This window comes from Neofelis nebulosa, chromosome 9, assembly GCF_028018385.1.
Source record: "Neofelis nebulosa isolate mNeoNeb1 chromosome 9, mNeoNeb1.pri, whole genome shotgun sequence".
Lineage (NCBI taxonomy): Eukaryota > Metazoa > Chordata > Mammalia > Carnivora > Felidae > Neofelis > Neofelis nebulosa.
This window is the reverse complement of record NC_080790.1, coordinates 35,243,274-35,268,291: the sequence shown is the minus strand read 5'-3', so window position 1 is coordinate 35,268,291 and position 25,018 is coordinate 35,243,274. Positions and strand designations below refer to the sequence as shown.

Below are 25,018 nucleotides of genomic sequence, written 5' to 3'. Positions count from 1 at the left end.
GATTTACTAGAAAACACGAAAAAAAAAACAACAAATCCGACTTTTTCCCTCTCCATTCTTTGTTTTCTTCCCAGCGTATGATAGCATCACTTTGCCAAGGTCCATATAAAGTTCTATTAGGATTTTGACTGGAATTCCATCAATCTTATAGATATATCTGGGAGAAATTTAAACATTTACAACATTGAATACTATTTTCAAGAACAAGCTACTGAATTTACAACTTCTACATTTTCTCTTGTTTCATTAATTGTTGCTTTTATATTTAATAATTCCTTCCCTCTTTTGGATTTTCTTTTTCTCTTCTATCTCAATGCCTGGCTTTAATAATTACTTCCAGTCATTTTTTTCAAGGTGTGCTTTCAGTCTTCAAATTTTCTTTCTTTCTTTCTTTTTTGCAATTTATTAATTTTGAGAAAGAGAGTGAGCAGAGGAGGGACAGAGGGATGGGGAGAGACAGAGACAGAGAGAGATAAAATCCCAAGTAGGCTCCATACTGTCAGCGCAGAGCTGGAAGCAGGGCTCGATCCCACAAACCATGGAATCATGACCAAAGCCAGAATCAGGGTCAGACCGTTAACCAAGTGAGTCACCCAGGCACCCCTAAAGTCTTTAAATTTTCTTTGGAGTGTCACTCTGGCCTCATCCTACAGGTTTTTAAGATATAGTACTTTCATTGTCATTCATCTTGGAATCACTTGCTACTGAAGATTTTATTTCTCCTTTAGCACAAAAGTTGGCTATAAGCATGTTTTTTAAATTTCTAAATTGGATACTCACATGGCTTGTTATCCTTTTATTGTTGTTTACTTCATTGCCTTGTAGACAGAATGTTACTTGTGCATTCCTATTTTTGGTATTTGTTAAAAGGTTTTCTTTGGGCCTCATTTATAGATGAATGTTATGAATAACAGTCTGTCTTTTAACAGGACAATTTATCCCACTCACATTTTTTGTCATTTGATATGTGTGGCCTCATTTTGGCCATCTTGTATTTATTTACCTTATTGTTCTTTATCCATCTTCTCTTGAGTTGGGGCCTATTTGGGACCATTTTAAATTCATCTATTAATCTAGTAACACAAATGAAGTAAAATCAATGTATTTTTCCATTGGTTATCCTTAAATCAAGATATAGTGAATATAGTAATCTATTATTCAACATAACTGAGGGGCACCTAGGTGGCTCAGTTGGTTGGTTGAGCATCTGACTTTGGCTCATGTCATGATCTTGCGTCTCGGCTCATGGGTTCAAGCCCCATGTTGGGCTTTGCACTGACAGCGTGGAGCCTGCTTTGAATTCTGTGTCTGGCCCTCTCTCTGCTCCTCCCCTGCTCCTGGTGTGCTCCCTCTCATCTCTCTCTCAAAAATAAACATTAAGGGGCGCCTGGGTGGCACAGTCAGTTAAGCGTCCGACTTCAACCAGGTCACGATCTCGCGGTCCGTGAGTTCGAGCCCCGCGTCAGGCTCTGGGCTGATGGCTCGGAGCCTGGAGCCTGTTTCCTGTTTCCGATTCTGTGTCTCCCTCTCTCTCTGCCCCTCCCCCGTTCATGCTCTGTCTCTCTCTGTCCCAAAAATTTAAAAAAAAAAAAAAAAAAAAAAAAAGTTGAAAAAAAAAATAAACATTAAAGGGGTGCCTGGGTGGCTCAGTTGGTTAGGCGTCCAACTTCGGCTCGGGTCATGATCTCATGGTTTGTGAGTTCGAACCCCGCATTGGGCTCTGTGCTGATGGCTCAGAGCCTGGAGCATGCTTTGGATTCTGTGTCTCCCTCTCTCTCTGCTCCTAACCCGCTCATGCTCTGTCTCTCTCTCTCAAAAATAAATAATCACTTAAAAAAATAAATAAATAAACATTAAAGAAAAGAAAGAAAGAAAAAGAAACAGGGGCAACTGGATGGCTCAGTCAGTTAAGCATTTGGACTTCAGTTCAGGTCATGATCTTGCAGTTCTTGAGTTCGAGCCCCACATCGGGGTCTGCACTGACAGTGGGGATCCTCTCTCCCTCTCTCTCTCTCTGCCCCTCCCCAACTTGCGTACGCATGCACACTTTCTCTTTCTCTCAAAATGACTACACTTAGGGATGCTTGGGTGGCTCAGTGGGTTAAGCATCTGACTTCAGCTCAGGTCATGATCTCACAGTCCGTGAGTTCAAGCCCCACATCAGGCTCTGTGGTGACAGATGAGCCTGGAGCCTGCTTCGGATTCTGTGTCTCCCCCTCCCCCACTCACACCCACTCCCCCAAAATAAACATAGAAAAATTAAAAATAAATAAACTTTAGGGGCGCCTGGGTGGCTCAGTCGGTTAAGCGGCCGACTTCAGCTCGGGTGGCGATCTCGCGGTCCGTGAGTTCGAGCCCCGCGTCGGGCTCTGGCCTGATGGCTCAGAGCCTGGAGCCTGCTTCCAGTTCTGTGTCTCCCTCTCTCTCTGCCCCTCTCCCGTTCATGCTCTGTCTCTCTCTGTCTCAAAAATAAAACGTTAAAAAAAAAAAAAAAAAAAAAAAAAAATTAAAAAAAAATAAATAAACTTTAAAAAAAGAAATATAGGGGCACCTGGGTGGCTCAGTCGGTTAAGCGACCAACTTCGGCTCAGGTCATGATCTCGCGGTCCGTGAGTTCAAGCCCCGCGTCGGGCTCTGTGCTGACAGCTCAGAGCCTGGAGCCTGCTTCAGATTCTGTGTGTGTGTGTGTCTCTCTCTCTCTCTCTCTCTCTCTGCCCCTCCACTGCTCATGCTCTGTGTCTCTCTGTCTCTCAATAATAAATAAACGTTAAAAAATTAAAAATAAAAAATAAAACAATAAAAAAAGAAATATAACCGAATACCTATTATCTTCCCCTTCCCTCAGAAAAGACTTGTATTTCCCTACTCTATTTATGCTTTTAAAGTATACTTATTTATTTTGAGACAGTGAGCATGCAAGCAGGGGGACAGAGAGAGAGGGGGCAGAGACAGGGGCGGGGAAAGACAGACTGCCAAGCAGGCTCCACACTGTCAGCGTGGAGCCAGATGTGGTACTCGAACTCACAAGCTGTGAGATCATGACCTGAGCCGAAATCAAGAGTCAGATGCCCAACCGACTGAACCACCCAGGGGCCCCCTCCTGCTGTTTTTTTTTTTTTAATGTTTATTTATTTTGAGAGAGAGTGTGCAAGCAGGGGAGGGGATGAGAGAGAGGGAGAGAGAGAGAATCCCAAGCAGGCTCCGCATTGTCAGTGCAAAGCCTGATGTGGGGCTCAAACCATGAGATTGGGACCTGAGCCAAAACCAAGAATCAAGACTCAACTGACTGAGCCACCCATGCGGCCCCACCTCACTGCTCTGTGTCTAATGATCTGATAATATAAACTTTTATTCCTAAACTAGATATTTGTATACTAAAAAATACCTTTATTGGATCACTCATACTGTTATTGAATTCTCAACTTTAAATAATTCGCTCTTCTACTAAGAAATATAATCCTCATTCTTTTATTGGTAACTTTCTTTTTTTTTTAGTATTTATTTTGAAAGTGAATGCACACATATGTGCAAGTGTAGGAAAGGGGCAGAGAGAAAGAAAGAATCCCAAGCAGGTTCTGTACTGTGAGAGCAGAGCCCAACGTGGGACTTGATCTCCCAAACCATGAGTACATGACCTGAGCCAAAATCAAAAGATTGGCTGTTTGGCAACAAAGGTTGGGAAACTTTTTTTAACTTCTTAAACTTTACAGGATCCTCAGTTTTTCTTTGGTGTTCTGAAATGAAGTATCTGCAACTTTTTTTTTCATTCAATCTAAAGACTGTCCCTTAATTATGGGGAAATGTAATTCTTTTTAATAATTTCTCCTTTTCATTTATTTTCTTTCCTTTCATTTATTTTGATTTTTTTTTTTTTTTTAAATTTTTTTTTTTTTCAACGTTTTTTTTTTTTATTTATTTTTGGGACAGAGAGAGACAGAGCATGAACGGGGGAGGGGCAGAGAGAGAGGGAGACACAGAATCGGAAACAGGCTCCAGGCTCCGAGCCATCAGCCCAGAGCCTGACGCGGGGCTCGAACTCACGGACCGCGAGATCGTGACCTGGCTGAAGTCGGACGCTTAACCGACTGCGCCACCCAGGCGCCCCTCATTTATTTTGATTTTTAATGTTTATTATTTATATAGAAAGAGAGAGAGTGTGTGTGCATGCAAGAAGAGGGGCAGAGAAAGAGGAGAGAGAGAAGAGAGAGAATCCCAAGCAGGCTCTGTGCTATCAGCACGGAGACTGACGTGGGGCTCAATCCCAGAAACCGTGAGATCATAACCTGACAGACCTCAAGAGTCGGATGCTCAACAGACTAAGCTGCTCAGGTGCCCCCTTTCATTTATTCTCATTATTTAAATCCATCAGTGTCTTTATCATTCAGTCCTTCTAGTCATTCTTTTATTTCAACAGGCATTTTTAACTTCCCCAAAACAAGTTCTTATTCTGATTCTTCATTTATAACTGTATGTGTTATGTAGGATCAACACTTATACACATAAATATATATGTATGTAGAAATTCACACATGAATATCTATAAATTTCGCCTTTTCACAAATGTTTCAAACCTGGGGTTAAAACTTACATATTCATATCATTATTAGTTCAACTATATATTGTGCCATCTGTCTATGTTGACATGTGTAAATGTGTTTTCACTTGAATGGCTGAAGGGATTCCAGAATATGTGAAGTAAACAAAGTTTGTTTAGTTTAGTACCCTATTGCTGGACACTTAGGTATCTCTCACTTTTTGCTATTACAAAGGCACATTTCCTTGAGTACTTGCCTATGATTAGTATCCAGTAATGGAAATACTGAGTTTTAATTTTGCTAGGTATTCCCAAATTCTCCCTTAACTTCCAGGTCAAGGCAGTATCAATCTTAGCACAGTGTAAATAATTTTAACTTTTTTATTACTTGAAACTTTAATCTCTGGGGCGCCTGGGTGGCTCAGTCGGTTAAGCGTCCGACTTCAGCTCAGGTCACGATCTCACGGTCCGTGAGTTCGAGCCCTGCGTCGGGCTCTGGGCTGATGGCTCAGAGCCTGGAGCCTGCTTCCGATTCTGTGTCTCCCTCTCTCTCTGCCCCTCCCCCGTTCGTGCTCTGTCTCTGTCTCAAAAATAAAATAAACGTTAAAAAAAAAATTAAAAAAAAAAAGAAACTTTAATCTCTAATTTTCGGGAAATAAGGAAAAATTAAGTTTTTTTTTTAAGTAAGCTCTATGCCCATCATGAGGCCTGAACTCACAACCCCAGGATCAGGAGTACACATGCTCTACCAACTGAGCCAGAATTTTTTTAAATCTGTACATACCAAGTAACTTCACTTCTATGTTCTCAGCCTTTTGGTAAATGTTAGCCCATATATTAAGTCAAAAAGACACAGTTTTTATTCTATGACACGGAGTTTAGTGCAGTGGTTCTTCAACAGGTACTAGTCTACAACCTAAGAAGTCCTTTGGAAAGGGTTGGTTAGAGGCAGGGGTTGGGGGGGGGGGGGGTACCACAACAGGAGTGGTAATAATATTTCATATGTAAAAGAATGTTAGACGTAAAATTCAACACCAAAAAAACAAAAGCCATATAAAAATGAGCAGAGGATTTGAAGAGACATTTTTCCAAAGAAGACATACAGATGGCCAGACACATAAAAAGATGCTCAATATGGCTCATCATCAGGGAAATACATATCAAAACTACAATGAGGTATCACCTCACACCTGTCAGAATGGTTAGTATCAGAAAGATAAATAACAAGTGTTGGCAAGGATGTGGAGAAAAGGGAACCCTCATGCAACCACTGGTGGGAACATAAATTGGTACAGCCACTGTGGAAAACAGTATGGAGGCTCCTCAAAAAATTTTAAAAAAGAAATATATATATGTGAATTGATAAGGCACTACTGGGTATTTCCAAAAAAGGAAAACACGAATTCAAAAAGATACAGGAACTCCTATATTTACTGCAGCATTATTTACAATAGCTAAAATACAGAAGCAGCCCAAGTGTCCGCTGATAGATGACTGGATACAGAAGACGTAATACACACACACACACACACACACACACACACACACACACACACAAATGGAATATTAAAAAAGAATGAAACAGCCATAAAAAAAGAATAAAATCTTGCCATTTGTGACAACACGGGTGGACCTACAGGGTATAATACTGAGTGAGAGATAAATACCGTACGATTTCACTCATATGTGGAATCTAAAAAACAAAACAAATAAATGAACAAACAAAAAAACAAACTCATAAATACCAAGAACTGGTGGGTTGCCAGTAGGGGAAGAAGGGCAAAATAGGTGAAGGGGATTAAGAGGTACAATTCTCCAGTAATAAAATTAAAAAGCCATGAGGCTGAAAAGTACAGCATAGGGCATATAGTCAGTAATACTGTAACAGTGTTGTATGGTGACAGATGGGAGCCACACTTATCAAGGAAAGCATAGCATAATGCTATATAATAGAACTGTCAAATCACTATGTTGTACATCTGAAACTATTACAACAAGAACGTTAGACACCTGATAGATATGCAGTATATAGCAAAAGGCAGTCCAGTACCAGAGCACTGATTCACACGACTTTAACTGTCCCTCTGAACGTTTATACAGGCGAAAGACATGACTCTGTTACTGGAAACTAGGGTGAACTCCACTTTATGGATGAGAAAGAAGTATTTTGGATGCGGTTTTAATATAACTGAATTTTCCAGGAATGCAGGCATCATATAAAAACAGAGACGACTTTGTGGTTTTCAGAACTTACCAAGAGCACCATTCTGAAAAGTCTCCAGAGTTCCTAATATAACATTTCAGTCCCGGGGCGCCTGGGTGGCTCAGTCGGTTAAGCGGCCAACTTCGGCTCAGGTCACGATCTCACGGTCCGTGAGTTCGAGCCCCGCGTCGGGCTCTGTGCTGACAGCTCGGAGCCTGGAGCCTGTTTCCGATTCTGTGTCTCCCTCTCTCTGACCCTCCCCCATTCGTGCTCTGTCTCTCTCTGTCTCAAAAATAAATAAACGTTAAAAAAAAAAAAAAACTATTTGGAGTTCCAAGACTCACTAGACTTTCTCATTTAATAAATAAATAAATAAATAAATAAATAAATAAATAACATTTCAGTCTAATCTATAACTGCTGCATTGCTAGCAATACCATGCATGCATGCAGACATTTCGTAATTCCACGGTCTTCCACTATAGTCATGCCCCACTATTTACACAGACTGAAATACAGTATGTATGATCTTATTACATTACATATTCCATTATTATAATCTATTATTTTAAGTTTTTTACTTTATATATCAGTTAGAACATAATATTGTTAGTTTTGTTGTTTACATTATAAGTTATACTATCGATGAATTTCACATCAGAATAATAAAGAGGGTATTTTTCCTGACTTGTGCTCACTGTGGCCAAAAATTAAGTAAGAGGAAAATATTCAGTGTAAGTCAATGTATCAAAAGAAAACAAGGTTTACTTAAAGAAAACTAATAGTTCATTAAATATTTTTAGTAAACAGTCATAAACTTTGATATTGACCTTAAACTGTCATCGAAATTACACAAAAAAAGAAAATCTAGGGGCGCCTGGGTGGCTCAGTCGGTTAAACGTCCAACTTCGGCTCAGGTCACGATCTCACGGTCCGTGGGTTCGAGCCCCGCATCGGGCTCTGGGCTGATGGCTCAGAGCCTGGAGCCTGCTTCCGATTCTGTGTCTCCCTCTCTCTCTGCCCCTTCCCCGTTCGTGCTCTGTCTCTCTCTGTCTCAAAAATAAATAAACGTTATAAAAAAAAAAATTAAAAAAAAAAGAAAATCTATTATGATCCTGTTCCAGTTAACTATTGTGGAGTTACGAATCACCCTAAAACTCGATGGCACAAGACAACGGCTATATATTTTGCGCACAAGTTCAGTGGGTAAGGAATTCGGACACAGCACAACAGTCTTGCTTTTGCTTCACAATGACCAGGGCCTGAACAGGAACTCAAATGGGTGAGGCCAGATCAACTGGCTCCTTCAGCCACGAGTCTACCACCTGGGCTCTCAGCTAGGGCTGTCAACCATGGCATCTATCCATAGCCTCTCCATGTGGCTTGGCCTTCTCACAGTATGGTGGCTGACTTCCCAACAGGAGTATCCTGAGAGCAAACATTCCAAGGGAACCAGGCAGAAGCTGCACGGCCTTTTATGACTTAACTTAGCCTTGGGAGTCACATAGCATTACTTCTACCACACTGTCACACCACACAATGACAGAGACCCCATCTAACAATGGAAGGAATGTCAAAGAATTTGGGGACCACATTTGAAAACCCTCACAGATTCTTTTCAGCCAACCAAGATGCTAAAACAAAATGACTGATAGTCTGGCTGTTCAGATCTGTTCCCCTCGCTGCTGAGTTTAAAGCCACAAATATTTATATCAACAAATGTAATGAATAAGACACATGAAGCCTCAAAAAATGATCAAGGCCAGGTTCCCAACAGTAAAGAACTTAACATTGAGCACTCAGAAGGTACAAACTGTGTGCTAAGACCAGGAAAGAAAGCTGGAAAGGACAATGCAGATATATTCAAAACAATCGGTTTCAGTAAGATCAGTTGTGATTACTGGTTACAAATCTTTTTTTTTTTTTTTTTTTTTTTTTTTTTTTTTGTATTTATTTTTGGGACAGAGAGAGACAGAGCATGAACGGGGGAGGGGCAGAGAGAGAGGGAGGCACAGAAGCGGAAACAGGCTCCAGGCTCTGAGCCATCAGCCCAGAGCCTGATGCGGGGCTCGAACTCACGGACCGCGAGATCGTGACCCGGCTGAAGTCGGACGCCCAACCGACTGCGCCACCCAGGCGCCCCACAAATCTTTTAAAAAGAGGTGCAATTCTTTTTATAAAATCCTACTTAAGTCCAAAATACCTATAAAATATAATAAACATTCTAGATCTTTTTAATAATTATAAATCATGTACTACAAAAATCTTTAAAAAAAATTAAGTTCCCAATACGCCCTTTGACACCAAAACATTTTATGAGACCGTGACTCAGACCGGGATGAGATAAGAACTGGGTATAGAAGTCACGTCACCTTTTACCTGTAACAAATCTATAACCTTATCGACTAATAAGATTACCACATCCTGAAATGTCTCATTATTTAAAATTTTAAGAATAATGTCAAGGGGCACCTGGCTGGCTCAGTCAGAAGAATATGTGACTCTTGATCTCAGGGTCACAGTTCAAACCCCACAGTGGGTATAGAGATTACTAAAAGAAATAATAGTAATAAATCTAAAAGAAAAAAAAGAATGTCAAAAAAAAGAAAAAAAATGTCAACACTACTTTCTGATTCTACTCAAAACAGTAACACAAAAATGCCAAGAATTATTAACAACATGGTGACAATAGGAACATGACTTAAGGTAGGTAGGATCAGCCTCTTTCCAGTTCTCTCCAAGAGCTAATCCTGGTTTTATAATTTTGAGTTGGAATAAATATAAATTCCCATCTTCTTTCCTTTTCTGCCTTCACAGAGCTCCAAGTGTATGCTTATTGTAGTGGAAACACAGGAGTAAACAGAATGAGCATTCATCAGAAAATAACTATTTTCACTCACTTCCCTGTGTCCCAACTTCAGCCCACAGTAAGTGACATAACAATGGAAAAGCTGGGAAGAAAATTCTAAGGAAGGAAGAGAGCAGAGCGATAAGTACAGTAAACACTTTACCTTCTGCCAAACAGTTTAAATAAAAAGAAAGGTGACATAAAATTTAACTTTCTAAAGCTTTGCATTTTAAGAATCACAATATAAAAGTATACGATGTGTTAGGACACTGGGGTGGCTCAGTGGGTTGAACATCTGACTTCAGCTCAGGTCATGATCTCAAGGTTTGTGAGCTGAGCCCCACCTCGGGTTCACTGCTGTCAGCACAAAACCTGCTTCAGATCCTCTGTCCCCCCCTCTCTCTGGCCCTCTCCCACTCATGCTCTCTCTCTCTCTCTCTCTCTCTCAAAAATAAATAAAACATTAAAAAAAAAACTAACGCTTTAAAAAAGAAGTATACAATATGTCAAAAAAAATCTAAAACTGTAAAGAATATAAAGCTATATAAAATATAAAAAAGTTATCAAGAATACCAATGAATTTCATTTTTGAAAATTCCAACAGTCCTAAGAACCGTGTCCATCTGAAACTATTTTTTTTTAAAACAAAATTCCTTTTCTAATAGAAATGCTTTTTAAAGTATGTACTCTGGCTTTTCGTGAAATTACAGTAGGAAAGAATTGGTAATAAGACTATAGTCTGACTTCTTTTCATCCTTATAAATATACTATCATCAAATATCCAATCTGTTAAAAGTACATGGTAATCTAGATATAGTACCGCCCTCTCTCAAAGAGTCTCTCCCTTAATGCTCAGACTATGGTCACTAAGACCATTTCCCAGTAAAAGGAACCAGGGCTCCAGAGATAAGGTCTGGGGCAAGAAATTTAAAAGATGAGCCTGGAACATCTTGTCATATCAAAAAAGCAAGTAACATAACAAAGACTACAAAGATCATTTCAAAATGATCCAAGAACCATTCTCTTTGCAGGATACCAGGAACCACCTCATTATTCTTGAAAACTGGTAATAACTGAAAAAAGGAAAAAGCACATCAAGACTTTAATTCAACCTGCCTTTCCTAGAAGATCTGAACCTGAAGATTAACATGATAGCTGACACAGGGAAAATTCTCTTCACAGAAATAGTCTATGCCAATAAATTAGGGGATGAGGGGCACCTAGGTGGCTCAGTCAGTTAAGCATCCAACTCTTGATTTTGGCTCAGGTCATGATCTCATGGTTCGTGGGATCAAGCCCTACATCAGGCTCTGTGCTGACAGCATGGAGCCTGCTCAGGATTCTGTCTCTCTCTGTACTCTTTCTCAAAATAAATTATAAACAAACAAACAAACAAATAAATAAATAAAAAGGGGATGATAGAATTATGATAGAAAGCATAATTTTCACAACTTTAATGAATTAATCTAGGCAATCATCAATCAATGATTAATAACATTACAAAAAGATACCTTAAAAATTCTGAGCCTGATAGGGTCAGTCAATACTGCATGTGACTCCTGATCTCAGAGTTCTGAATTCAAGCCCCATGCTAGTTGAAGAAATTACAAAAAAATAATTCTTTAAAAAAAAAAATTCTATTTTTATTTTTCGCTTTAAAAGGCATTAGTAGGTGGGGCGCCTGGGTGGCGCAGTCGGTTAAGCGTCTGACTTCAGCCAGGTCACGATCTCGCGGTCCGTGAGTTCGAGCCCCGCGTCAGGCTCTGGGCTGATGGCTCGGAGCCTGGAGCCTGTTTCCGATTCTGTGTCTCCCTCTCTCTCTGCCCCTCCCCCGTTCATGCTCTGTCTCTCTCTGTCCCAAAAATAAATTAAAAACGTTGAAAAAAAAATTTAAAAAAAAAAATAAATAAATAAATAAAAGGCATTAGTAGGAAATTTTGCAAAACTTAAGTCTACAGATTAGACTATTATCATGCTTGGTTAGGTAAGAAAATCTGCTTGTTTTTAAAAGATATACACTGAAGTATCTTTAGGAATTAGGGGAAATATGTCGTCAACTTAAATGGCTCAAAAAAACTAGTACATATATAGATATAATAGAGCAAAGAGTAAAATGTTAACATTTTGGGAATCTGGGTGGAGAATATATGGGATTTCTTGGTAATGTTTTTAATAATTTTTCTGTAAAAGTTATTTCAAAGTAAAGTGTTAAAAAAAATGAGACACAGGAAACAATACATTATGGACATCATGAGAGAAGTACACAAATACTACCTCACGAAGTAATCTGGCATCCCTTACCCCATTTCCCCTCCAAAATAACCATGTGGATTTAGATCCTCTAGAATCTGGAACTAACCATCTGTCTACAGAAAAAATGTGGTAAAGGACACAACAGAGATGCAATAAACAAACTCCAGACCAAAGGAAATTCCTGTGTAGGTGAACAACCTGCTATCTTCAACAGAACGATGAGGGATAGAGGGAAAATATATGAATGAATATCTACACAAAAATTTGTATATGAATGTTCACAACAGTATTCAAAATCACCAGAAAGTGAAACAATCCAAATTGTCCTTCCACTGAAGAGTAAACAAAATGTATATCCACCCAATGAAATATCATTCAGCTATAAAAAAAAAAAAAAAAAAAAAAAAAGAATGAAAAAAAGGGGGTTGCCTGGGTGGCTCAGCCAGTTAAGTATCCAACTTCAGTTCAGGTCATGATTTCATGACTTCATGGATCCCACTTCGGATCCTCTGTCTCTGCCCCTCTCCCACTCAAGCTCAAGTGTGCGTGTTTTCTCTCTCTGTCTCTCTCTCAAAAATAAATATTTATAGGGGCACCTGGGTGGTTCAGTTGGTTGAGCGTCTGACTTCAGCCCAGGTCATGATCTTGTGGTTCCTGAGTTCAAGCCCCACATCGGGTTCACTGCTGTCAGCTATCAGAGCTGAGCATGCTTTGGAATCTCTGTGCCCCTCTCTGCCCCTCCCCTGCTTGCACTCTCAAGGAAAAAAGAAAGAAAGGAAGGAAGGAAGAAATCAATAGATAGGAATTCAGGCAGCAACATGGAAAAAACTTGAAAACATTATGCTAAATTTTAAAAAGCCAGACAAGGGGCGCCTGGGTGGCGCAGTCGGTTAAGCGTCCGACTTCAGCCAGGTCACGATCTCGCGGTCCGTGAGTTCGAGCCCCGCGTCAGGCTCTGGGCTGATGGCTCGGAGCCTGGAGCCTGTTTCCGATTCTGTGTCTCCCTCTCTCTCTGCCCCTCCCCCGTTCATGCTCTGTCTCTCTCTGTCCCAAAAATAAATTAAAAACGTTGAAAAAAAAATTTTAAAAAAATAAAAAAAATAAAAAAAAATAAAAAGCCAGACAAGAAGACACATTATTAGAGGCACCTGAAGGTTCTTGATCTTGAGGTCCTGAGTTCAAACCCCTGGTAGAGTGTAGAGCTTACTAAAAACAACAACAACAACAACAACAACAAACACCTACCCACACACATATTATATGATTCCATCAAAGGAAATGTCCAGAAAAGGCCAATCTATAGAGACAGAAAGTGGATCAATGGCTGCCAGAGGCTGAAGGGGGAATGGGAAGTAACTGATTTCCTTTGGGGATGATGAAAACATTCTGAAATTAGCAGTAATAGTTTCAGCTTTGTGAGTATACTAAAAGCCACTCAATTGCTCACCTCAAACAGAACAGATTTTATGCTATGTGAATTATGTATCAATTTAAAATAATGAATGAAGAGGGGCGCCTGCGTAGCTCAGTGGGTTAAGCTTCTGACTTTGGCTCAGGTCATGGATCTCACAGTTCCTGAGTTTGAGCCCCGCTTCGTGCTCTGTGCTGACAGCTTGGAGCCTGGAGCCTGCTTCAGATTCTGTGTCTCCCTCTCTCTCTGCCCCTCCCCTGCTCATGCTCTGTCTCTCTCTCTCTCAAAAACAAATAAACATTTAAAAGAAATGTTTTTTAAATAATGAAAAGAAATTATAAAAGAAAAAATGTAAAAACTAACTAGATATTTCATGAGCATGTTTACAGAATCCCCAATGATCAAAGAATGCTAAAATGAGTAGGCTAAAGATTAAGAACAAGGTATTCACATAGTTGCTAATAATCTCCCCCCAAATAACTTACTAAATACAAAGGGACACCACCTTGACCAAGTCATCAAAGCAAACACAATCAATATTAGGACAAACCCAATTATGTGTCTCCTAATATAAGGCATGGAGAGGGATACAATAAGACTTCCATGGCATCCCTACAAAAATTACATAGCCTGCAAAAACAAGAAAATACCCTAAATCTAATCATGAGGAAACATTAGACAAACACAAATTGAGCCATGTTCTACAAAATAACGGGCCTGTTTTCTTGGAAAATGTTAAGGTCAAAAAACACAAACAAAAAGACTGAGGAACTAGTTCCATATCAAGGAGACAGGACAACAAAATACAATATGTGAGTCTGGGTTTTATTCTAAACTAAGAAAAACAGGGACACCTGGGTGGCTCAGCTGGTTAAGCGGCTGACTCTTGCTTTCAGCTCAGGTCATGATCTCACAGTCTGTGGGCTCCACGATGACAGTGCAGAGCTTGCCTGGGATTCTCTCTCTGCTCCTCCCCTGCTTAGGCACACATTTTCTCTCAAAATAAATAAATAAACATTAAAAATAAGCAAATAAAGGGCACCTGGGTGGCTCAGTCGATTAAATGTCCAACTGCGGGTCAGATAATGATCTCATAGTTCATGAGTTCAAGCCCCACATCGGGCTCTCCACTGGTGGGGCAGAGCCTGCTTGGGATTCTCTCTCTCTCTCTGCCCCTTCCCCACTTGTGCTCTCTCTCTCAAAATAAATAAATAAAATTTATAAATAAATATAAATAAACTAAGAAAAAACACACACAGCTATAAAGAACACCATTAGTACATAAAATTTGATTAAGGACTATGAATAATGGTTTTGTGTGAATATTAGGTTTCCTGAATTGCTTACTATACTGTGGTTATGTAAAATAATTTCTTTGCATTTAGGAAAAACACACTGATGTCTCCAACTTACTCTCAAATGATTCAGTTTATACATATAATAAGAATAATAAAGTCAATAGGGCAAAATGTTAATTGCTGAATCTGGGTAAAGGCCATATGGGAGTTCCTTGTATGTTCTTGGTACTTTCTGTAAGTTTGAATGAGGCCATATCTTTTAGAAATACATATTGAAGTATTTACAGATGAAATGGTAAGATTTCTCTGATGAGCTCCAAAATAAGGGGCAAGTAGGGGTACAGATGAATTAATTGGTCATTTATTGATAACTGTTAAAGCAAAGTAATGGAAACATCAGGTGGATTACACACTTCTCTGTACTTTTGTATATTTGAAATTTTCTGTAATAAAAAGTTTTAAAGGAGTCGAAAATGGAAAAGTTTTTTTAAACGGAGAAACCGAGGCTCAGGAAATTTAAGCCCAGTTTTGAAATCTTTCAAATACATGATGCTCTCTCCATTAATCCTCCTATAAAACCTCTTTATACAGCAAGAACTATTCAAGCAGTTTTATTCTCCCCACCTGAAATTTTGGTCAATAACAACAGAAATACAAGATACTTCTGACTCCACCATACCTAAGCATATAGCTACCTCTGAGAATAAACTCAATAGATAATAGAAGAAACAAGCAAATGTAGATAGAAGTAATCCACCCAACGATCTACAAATTGCTCAGAAGGTAGAAAAATCAACTGAGGAGCACCTGGGTGGCTTAGCCGGTTGAGTAGATGACTTTGGCTTAGGTCATGATCTCACAGTTGGGGAGTTTGAGCCCCACATCGGGCTCACTGCTGTCAGTGCAGAGCCTACTTCTGATCCTCTGTCTCTTTCCCCCTCCCCAGCTCACGTTCTCTCTCAAAAATAAATAAGACACTTAAAAAAAGAAAAAGAAAAACCAACTGACATTTTTTTTTTTTTATGTTTACTTATTGTTGAGGGGGGGGAGAGGAAGGAGGGGCAGAGAGAGAGGAAAACAGAGGATGCAAAACAGGCTCTGCACTGAGAGTGGAGAAAGCCCGATGTGGGGCTTGAACTCACAAACTGTGAGATCATGACCTGAGCCAAAGCTGGACACTTAACCTGCTGAGCCACCCAGGCGCCCCCTCTCTAAATCTTTTTCTTTTTTTTCTAAATCTCTTAAATTTGATTTCTAAGGGTCAATACCAAGGGCCTATTCAATTCTGATTTTCTACATCTACATGCCTAAAATAGCACAAAATGTGGCCATGCTGAGAACAGTCAGCAGACAGGGCGCCTGGGTGTCTCACTCATTTAAATGCCCGACTCTTGGTTTTGACTCAGGTCATGATCTTGCAGTTGGTAAGATCGAGCCCTGAGTCAGACTCTATACTGACAACAAATAGCCTGCTTAGGACTCTATCTCTCCCACTCTCTCTGCCCCTCCCCTGCTCATTCTCTCTCTCTCAAAATAAATAAACATTTTAAAAAATAATAAAAAGTAGTACTTTGGTCTCATACAGGAAGGACAAACAGGAATGCCCTGAATCTGTCACCATATAATTTGTAATTATAGAACAACTCATATCATAATAAACCCTTTTTATACAATAAACAGAAATTTAAAAACACTATGAACTACAGCAGAAAATATAGTAGGAATTTAACTTATGAGACAATCAATCTTCCAGGTTAAACCAGCAACACAGTGGGTAAATAATTATCACACAGGCACAGAATAAACCTGTGTATACAATAGCCTCTCCTACCGAAACACTCCAAAAGCTTCAGGATCCCCAAGACCAGAGTATTGCAGATCACAGTGTCAAACTGAAAAACGCACAGACATATGGTCTTAGTCTCATATATTTTGTAGGGCAAAAATTACTTTCAAAATTAAGTATTGTACTGGGGCGCCTGGGTGCCTCAGTCGGTTAAACGTCCAACTCCTGGTTTTGGCTCAGGTCATGATCTCACAGTTCCTTGAGTTTGAGCCCGCGCTGACAGTGCAGAGCCTGCTTGAGATTCTCACTCTCCTTCTCTCTGCCCCTCCTGCATGCTGTCTCTCTCTCTCAAAATAAATAAATAAACTTAAAAATAAAGTACTATACTTATGTTTCACATATGTCTTCTTTCTTAAAATTTAAGCCACTTTTTTTTATCATTGTGTTTATTGTTTTAAAAAATTAAAGGGGTAGGAGTGCCTGGGTGGCTCAGCTGGTTGAGCATCTGACTTCAGCTCAGGTCATGATCTCAACGGCTTGTGAGCTCTGAGCCCCGCATCGGGCTCTGTGCTGACAGCTTGGAGCCTGGAGCCTGCTTCGGATTCTATGTTTCCCTCTCTCTCTGCCCCTCCCCCCACCCATGCTCTGTCTCTGTCTCCAAAATAAATAAACATTGGGGCGCCTGGGTGGCTCAGTCAGTTAAGCGTCCGACTTCGGCTCAGGTCATGATCTCACAGTCCGTGAGTTCGAGCCCCGCATCAGGCTCTGTGCTGGCAGCTCAGAGCCTGGAGCCTGCTTCAGATTCTGTGTCTCCCTCTCTCTCTGGCCCTCCCCCATTCATGTTCTGTCTCTCTCTGTCTCAAAAATAAATAAACATTAAAAAAAATTTTTTTTTAATAAATAAATAAATAAACATTAAAAAAATTTTTTTTTAAGGGGTAGAGCACCTGGCTAACTCAGTCGGTAGAGCACGTGACTCCTTATCTTGGGGTTGTGTTCAAGCCCCAAGTTGGGTACAGCGATGATTTAATAATAAAATGTTTTTAAAAAATTAAAAAATAAGTTAAAAAGATTAAAAATAATAAAAAACAACAGGAGCTGAAATACATCAAAGCTGTTGATCACAGTGGAAAAACATACAATAAAGATTAATCTACAAAGAAGGGCTCAGAGTTGCGAATTACAGAAGATCACAATATCTAAATACCACTTTGCACTTCTTTCTCTGGCAAACCTTTTTTTCATACATACCTAATATACTGTACATATAATAACTACTCAGAATTTTTTAAAATGTAAATATTACCCAATTGTTTCAGAGGGGAAAAAAATGTCCTCCAAAATACCAATGAAGTACAAATTTCCTCATACCCAAACCCTTTCAAAACCACCAATAAAAACTGAGGATGGCACAACACTATGCTGACTGTATGCAAAAACCTACTTGCAGTACACTTTCAGTGTATTGAGTAATAAGCATATGATGCAATCTAAGAAAATATATACTGGGGCGCCTGGGTGGCTCCGTCGGTTAAGCGGCCGACTTCGGCTCGGGTCGTGATCTCGCGGTCCGTGAGTTCGAGCCCAGCGTCGGGCTCTGGGCTGACGGCTCAGAGTCTGGAGCCTGTTTCCGATTCTGTGTCTCCCTCTCTCTCTGCCCCTCCCCCGTTCATGCTCTGTCTCTCTCTGTCTCAAAAATAAATAAACGTTAAAAAAAAAAAAAAAAAAAGAAAGAAAATATATACTAAAACCAAGTACCATTGAAAAAATTACTCTCATCTAAACTAAGAGGAAGACAAATGGAAAGGCAAAAAAGTACAGGTAACAAAAAGTATTTTTCCTCCTATCATGGAAAACAAAAAACTTCAAACATTTTTTAATTAAAACAAGACAATTAACTTACTAGCATGCTTGTCTGCAAGCATTATAAGCGTGTTGGAAATATCTCGCCGTCTATAAAAGCACACTACTTTTGCTTCCACGTTGCCCGTTGCAGTCTAAGAGAGAAGAAAAATAAAAGTTATCTGTACCGAAGAATAGACTCAAATAGTTTACAAAACAAAACTAAATACAACACAATTACAAGATCAATCTCATTTACACTGTGCCAACCACACTGCAGGATAATCAGAGCTGAAAAAATTCAAATGAGGATGTGCAGCATTTGCAAAAGTTCCAAGTTAAACTGAAATGTCAAAATTAAATAACTTACTAGTATCAATTAATCTAAAGTGATCACACCCCTTTAATGACTAAAGCCGGATGCTTAAATCTGCTTAGCCCTGAGAAACTAATCCCCCAAATTTTCAGAGCCACAACGTAACTTACTTATGACAGCAAAACATATCCCACTCCCAGAGGCAGAGGCTAAAAGTAAAATCATCCAGCCCTCTCCAGAACACCCCCATGTTTCATGATGGTGAAGCCCTGTAGGTTCGGGCAGCCATCAGACAGAATGGAGCAGAAGACCTGGAAAAGCATTCTCCAGCCCTGGTTAAGTCTATGAATCTGTAATAGTTGATCTTCTCAGCAGTACTTAGTTTACCTTCACATATGAAAGTATTAAAATCTCTGAGTTATGAACGCTTAAGTTCTTATTTATTTTTGACTACAGTCTAGAATACAACCAATATTCAGTTAGGTTGTAATTTGCTGCAGCTGGGGCCCAGGTTCCTACTCTCCTCCTATTCCTTATGAATTCTGAGAACTTTCAAGGTCAGTCATTCATTACAAAGTTCCTTGTAAAAACACATAGATTACAGTAAAATGCTATTATGATTTCCAATTTCAAACAAATATGAGAACAAATTTTCAGAATTTCTCTGGGCTTACAGATATATTCAGACATAAAGAAATAAGAATATACTTATGCTACAGTAAATTTGTCAATTTTATGAAGTTCAGCAGCAGTATTTTAGAGTGAGAAATAGTCATGGAGAAATATTGCCCTCTGAATTGAAATCATATTAAATCCTAACCAAAGTGCTTCTATATTTCACAATATTGTGATCAAATACATCCTCCAGAAGTAATGATCCAGCAATCTAATAAATGAACAGGTCAATACTTCTTGTAAATAAAATCTATCAATGACTACAATTATAAGCTCTTTATCAGTTTTAAGACAAAAGCACATTCAAAACCCAAAGCAAGTGTCTAATGGCATATTTTTTCTGCCTTTCTAGTGAGTTCCTCCACTAGGAATACTCTACAAAAACAAATTCAAAACTGCTTGGGGTGGAGGGGCACAGTTCAAAATAAACAGTTTTGGGGCACCTGAGTGGCTCAGGCAGTTAAGGATCTGACTTTGGCTCAGGTCATGATCTAACAGTCTGTGAGTTCCAGCCCCACATTGCATTGAGCTCTCTATTAGGGCAGAGCCCACTTCAGATCCTCTTGTCTCCCTCGCTCTCTGCCCCTCCCCCACACATTCTTTTTTTCTCTCTCTCAAATATAATAAAAAACAAACATTTCGGGGCGCCTGGGTGGCTCAGTCAGTTAAGCGTCTGACTTGGGCTCAGTTAATGATCTCACAGTTTGTGAGTCTGAGGCCCACATCAGGCTCTGTGCTGACAGCTCATGGAGCCTGCTTACTTGTGCTGTGTCTGTCTCTCAAAAATAAATAAAAATGTAAAAAAAAAAAATTTTTTTTTTTAAAAACATTTAGGGGTGCCCGGGTGACTCAGTCGGTTGATCGTCCAACTTCGGCTCAGGTCATGACCTCACAGTCCGTGGGTTCCAGCCCACATCAGGCTCTGTGCTGACAGCTCAGCCTGGAGCCTGCTTGAGATTCCGTATCTCCCTCTCCCTCTGCCCCTCTGCCACTTGTGTTCTCTCTCTCACACACACAGAAATAAATAAATAAACTTAAAAAAATAAAAATTTTAAAATAAACGTTTTTTAAAAATTAAAAAAATAAAGTCTCTTCTGAACTATGTACACACTTGGCCATTAGGTACTTTGTAACTACAGTGTTCCTCTTCCCCTCCACAAATACACATACAACACACACATGCACACACACACACACACAACCTCCAGCATTCCTCTAAAGTTGAACTACTCAAAGGATGGTCCAAGACCCAGTCTACAACTGTTGCTGTGTAATGAAATGAGAACTGAGAGTGAGAGTGTGTATTAGAGCATCTGATAGTTAATTTTAATCTGTTGAACCTACTAATGAAAAATGAAGGCTTGTGGTTTTATAAGCTTATTTTAAACTTCATTTTTCTATTATTTATTTTCATTTTATAAAAGCAGTCTGAGATAGTGAACATTCTTTTAATGTTTATTTATTTTGAGAGAGACAGACAGACAGAGTGCAAGCAGGGGAGGGGCAGAGAGAGAGGGAAACACAGAATCTGAAGAAGGCTCCAGGCTCTGAGCTGTCAGCACAGAGCCCAACATGGGGCTTGAACTCACAAACCATGAGATCACGACCTGAGCCGAAGTCGGATACTTAGCAAACTGAGCCACCCAGGTGCCCCAGATAGTGAACATTCTTAAAAATCTTTCACCACAGGGTGCCTGGGTGATTCAATCAGTTGGGCATACAACTTCTGATCTCTGCTCAGGTCATGATCTCTCGTTTCATGGAATGGAGCCCCGCGTCAGGCTTGGTGCTGAGAGTGCAGAGCCTGCTTGGATTCTCATTCTCCCTCTCTCTGTGTCTGCCTCTCTCTCCCTCTCAAAATAGATAAATAAATGTGAAAAAAAAAAAAAATCTTTCACCACAAATAGTTCTCCAAGCACTGCTCTAAAAACCTAGGTTAGGAGTGCCTGGCTGGCTCAGTCAGTAGAGCATCTATCTGACTCTTGATCTCAGGGCTGTGAGTTCGAGCTCCACATTGGGTATAGAGATTACTTTAAAAAAGTGAAAAAAAATTTGGTATATATAAAAGTCTGGCTATACTTTCAACTCACCACATTTCTTTTGAGACTTTCCTCTGTGCCCAAGCACTGAGCTAAGCTCCATGGATATATAGTGCCCACCCTCACGAAGCCTCCACTCTAGCAAGGATGTCTATTCACATCATCTCCTTTCCAACCCTCCAAAGCCCAGTTGGAATCATGTCCCTCACCTGATTAGAAACCTTCACCAGTTCCCCACAACTAAAGCATAAATGTAAAATGTGCCTGACAATATTGCCACTCATATTTTCCTTTACAACTTCCTTTCCCCTCCAGACCCTACTTCTCTCACTCATGGAAGCAGGAAGAGCAACCCACTGGGGGAAGGCAGAGGAAAGGGGGTAGAGTCCTAGGAAAGAAGGAAAGGAGTCCAACAGGTGAAGCATGGAAAGCTGAGTGTCCAAGAAAAAAGAAGGACCAGGGAAAACCACATAGGTGGGAAAAGCAGGGACATGTGTAAAGAAGAACCCACAGTGGATGTCAACTTTTCTTCTGTATTCTTTTCTCCATGTGCATTGCAGCCTCTTAAATCCCGTTCCATCAAGCATGTTTACTGAAATATCCTCTAGCAATAAGGGGCTTTTCTTAAGCTCTAGAATCATTTTAGTCATACTCATGTCTGTTTCTATCCCGGACTTAGAAAGTGCATTATTAAACACACACACACACACACACACACACACACACACACACACACACACTTTCCATTTCAAAACGTCTGTGGTTTGCTCAAACTAAAGAACAAGTGAAAAGTTGCTTTCCCAATTTCTGTCCTTTTTCCCAAGAGATCTAAAATGGTAGGAGAGGTCTCAACCTGGGTTTCACGAAAGGGCTTTGAGGGACTCTCCTGAAATTATGTGCAAATGTAGTTGGAGGCAGAGGGTGTCATCAGATTCTCAAAGAAATTAGTGATTCTCCTCTCCCCCCCCCCCAAAAAAAAGTAAGACAAGAAACAGTAAAATGAATCTCAGAGCAAGTCATAGGGCTAATAAAATATACAGAATATGAAGATACACACAAATAATACAGCATACACACCAAAAGAATTTTAGTAGCAAATAACAAACAAATTTTTCCACAAGTTTAACTTCCCAAACTTCCTGACACTACACTATTATGTGCACACAGCTTTCTCTCAACATGAATGCAGATGCAATCTTTTTTTTTAATTTTTTTAATTTGAGAGAAAGAGAGTAAATGCCAGAGTAGGGGAGAGGAACAGAGGGACAGAGAGAATCTTAAACAGGCTCCATGCTCAGCACAAAGCCCAATGCAGGACTCGATCCTACAACCCTGGGTTCATGACAAACTGAAATCAATACTTGGCCACTCAACCAACTGAGCTCCCCCAGCCACCCCCCCCACTGCCCCGCCGCCCTGGAGGCCAGCAGATGCAATCTTTAGAAGTAGGAGCAACATCCAACCTAGATAATGACTAAATAAAATATACCGAAAGTTGTTTCTATTTTAATCTTATATTCACCCTCCAAAAGATTATCTTCACAAGGGGCACCTGGCTGGCTCAGTTGGTTAAGCGTCTGACTTCAGCTCAGGTCATGATCTCTCGGTTTGAGGGTTTGAGCCCCGTACTGGCCTCTATGTTGACAGCTCAGAGCCTGGAGCCTGCTTCAGATTCTGTGTCTCCTTCTCTCTCTGTCCCTCCCTCACTTGCACTCTGTCTCTCTCTCTCTCTCTCTCTCTCAAAAATAAACACCAAAAAAGATTTTTTTTTAATAATAATAAAATAAAATAAAATGAAATGAAATAAAATAAAATACAATAATTAAACACACACACACACACGCTATTCAGAAGATAATTAATAGGGGGGGCGCCTGGGTGGCTCAGTCGGTTGAGCGTCCAACTTGAGCTCAGGTCATGATCCCGCAGTGTGAGTTCAAGCCCTGCATCGGGCTCGGTGCAGACAGCCCAGAGCCTGGAGCCTGCTTTGGATTCTCTGTCTCCCTCTCTCTCTGCCCCTCCCCCACTCATGTTCTGTCTCTCTCTGTCTGTAAAAAATAAAAGTAAACATTAAAAATATTTAAAAAAGAGGCTCAGTCGGTTAAGCGGCCGAGTTCGGCTCAGGTCATGATCTCGCGGTCTGTGAGTTCGAGCCCTGCGTCGGGCTCTGTGCTGACCGCTCAGAGCCTGGAGCCTGTTTCGGATTCTGTGTTTCCCTCTCTCTGACCCTCCCCTGTTCATGCTCTGTCTCTCCCTGTCTCAAAAATAAATAAAAGGTTAAAAAAAAAAAAAATTTTAAAAAAAATTAAAAAAAAAAAAAAAAAGAAGATAATTACTAGAGATGCCTGGCTGGCACAATTAGAAGAAATGCAATTCTTGATCTCAGGCTCATAAATTCAAGCCCCATGTTAGGTGTAGAAATTAAATAAATAAAAAGTTTAAAGAAAAAAAGAAAGGACATTAACCTATTTTAGTAACTATCTTCTTAAAATTTATTTATTTTTGTTTTATTTTTGTATTAAAAAAATTTTTTTAAGTTTATTTATTTGGAGAGAGAGAGAGAACAAGCGGATGAGGGGCAGAGAGAGGGAGAGAGAATCCCAAGCAGGCTCCACGCCACCAACGAAGAGCCCAATGTGGGGCTGGAACTTAAACTGTGAGATCATGACCTGAACCAAGATCAAGAGTCAGACACTTAACTGACTGTGCCACCCAGGCGCCCCAAATTTTATTTATTTTTAGTAATTTCTACACCCAACATGGGGCTTGCACTCACGACCCTGAGGCCAAGAGTCGCATGTTCCACTGACTGAGGCAAGCCAGGCACTCCTAGGTAAATGTCCTTTCTTATCCTGGCTTATCAACTGGAACATATCAAGTACTGTTAAATTCATTACTGGGATTTTCCATCATGTTAATTTTCCCCACTTTGCCAATCTGACCTATGCTACTCTCAGGGCCTGTATCTGGAACATTTGTGTGGGCTCTCTCCCATGGCTACCTTCTCATCCTTTAGGACTCAACTTCAGTGTCCTTAAAATTCTTTCCCCTTCTGGGGCACCTGGGTCGCTCTGTAGGTTAATCATCCAACTCTTGGTTTAAGCTCAGGTCATGATCTCATGGTTTGCTTCGTGAGTTCAAGCCCTTTGTTGGGCTCTGCGTGGACAGTGCAGAGCCTGCTTGGGATTCTCTGTCTCTCTTACGCTCTCACTTTCTCTTGCTCTCTCTCAAAAATAAATAAATAAACTTCAATGAAAAAAAAATCCTTTGCCCTTCTATCCAAAAGGAGTGACCCCTGTTATTTTCTATGTTAAGATCCTTGTTTATTTCCTTCTTAAAAGTTAACATCAGGGGCGCCTGGGTGGCGCAGTCGGTTAAGCGTCCGACTTCGGCCAGGTCACGATCTCGCGGTCCGTGAGTTCGAGCCCCGCGTCAGGCTCTGGGCTGATGGCTCGGAGCCTGGAGCCTGTTTCCGATTCTGTGTCTCCCTCTCTCTCTGCCCCTCCCCCGTTCATGCTCTGTCTCTCTCTGTCCCAAAAATAAATAAAAAACGTTGAAAAAAAAATTTTTATAAAGTTAACATCATTTTCACTATTTTTTTTTTTTTTTTTAATGTCTGGTAACTTGTCTTTCATGTGTCTCCCTCATGAGACTATGAGGAGGGGCAGAAAATAGGTCCATATTGTTCACTGTTGTGTATCAGCTAGACTAGTGCCTGGTACACAACAAGTACTCAATAAATATTTGTTGAATGAATTCTTTAAAATGAGAAATCTTGGGGCAACTGGGTGGCTCAGTTGGTTGAGCGCCCAAC

General features: G+C 40.2%; 1 protein-coding gene across 9 annotated transcripts in view; it reads right to left on the bottom strand.

The window, feature by feature from the left end:
* Nucleotides 1-25,018, bottom strand: part of MTA3 (metastasis associated 1 family member 3) — a 226,089-nt gene that overhangs the window by 154,325 nt on the left and 46,746 nt on the right. For all 9 annotated transcript variants that reach the window (XR_009248394.1, XM_058683177.1, XM_058683180.1 and 6 more), the window contains exon 3: nt 18,236-18,329. Coding sequence is in view for 8 of the 9 variants with exons in the window: in XM_058683180.1 (XP_058539163.1) it covers nt 18,236-18,329 (94 nt within the window). In the remaining variant the exon portion in view is untranslated. The remainder of the gene's footprint in view (nt 1-18,235; nt 18,330-25,018) is intronic.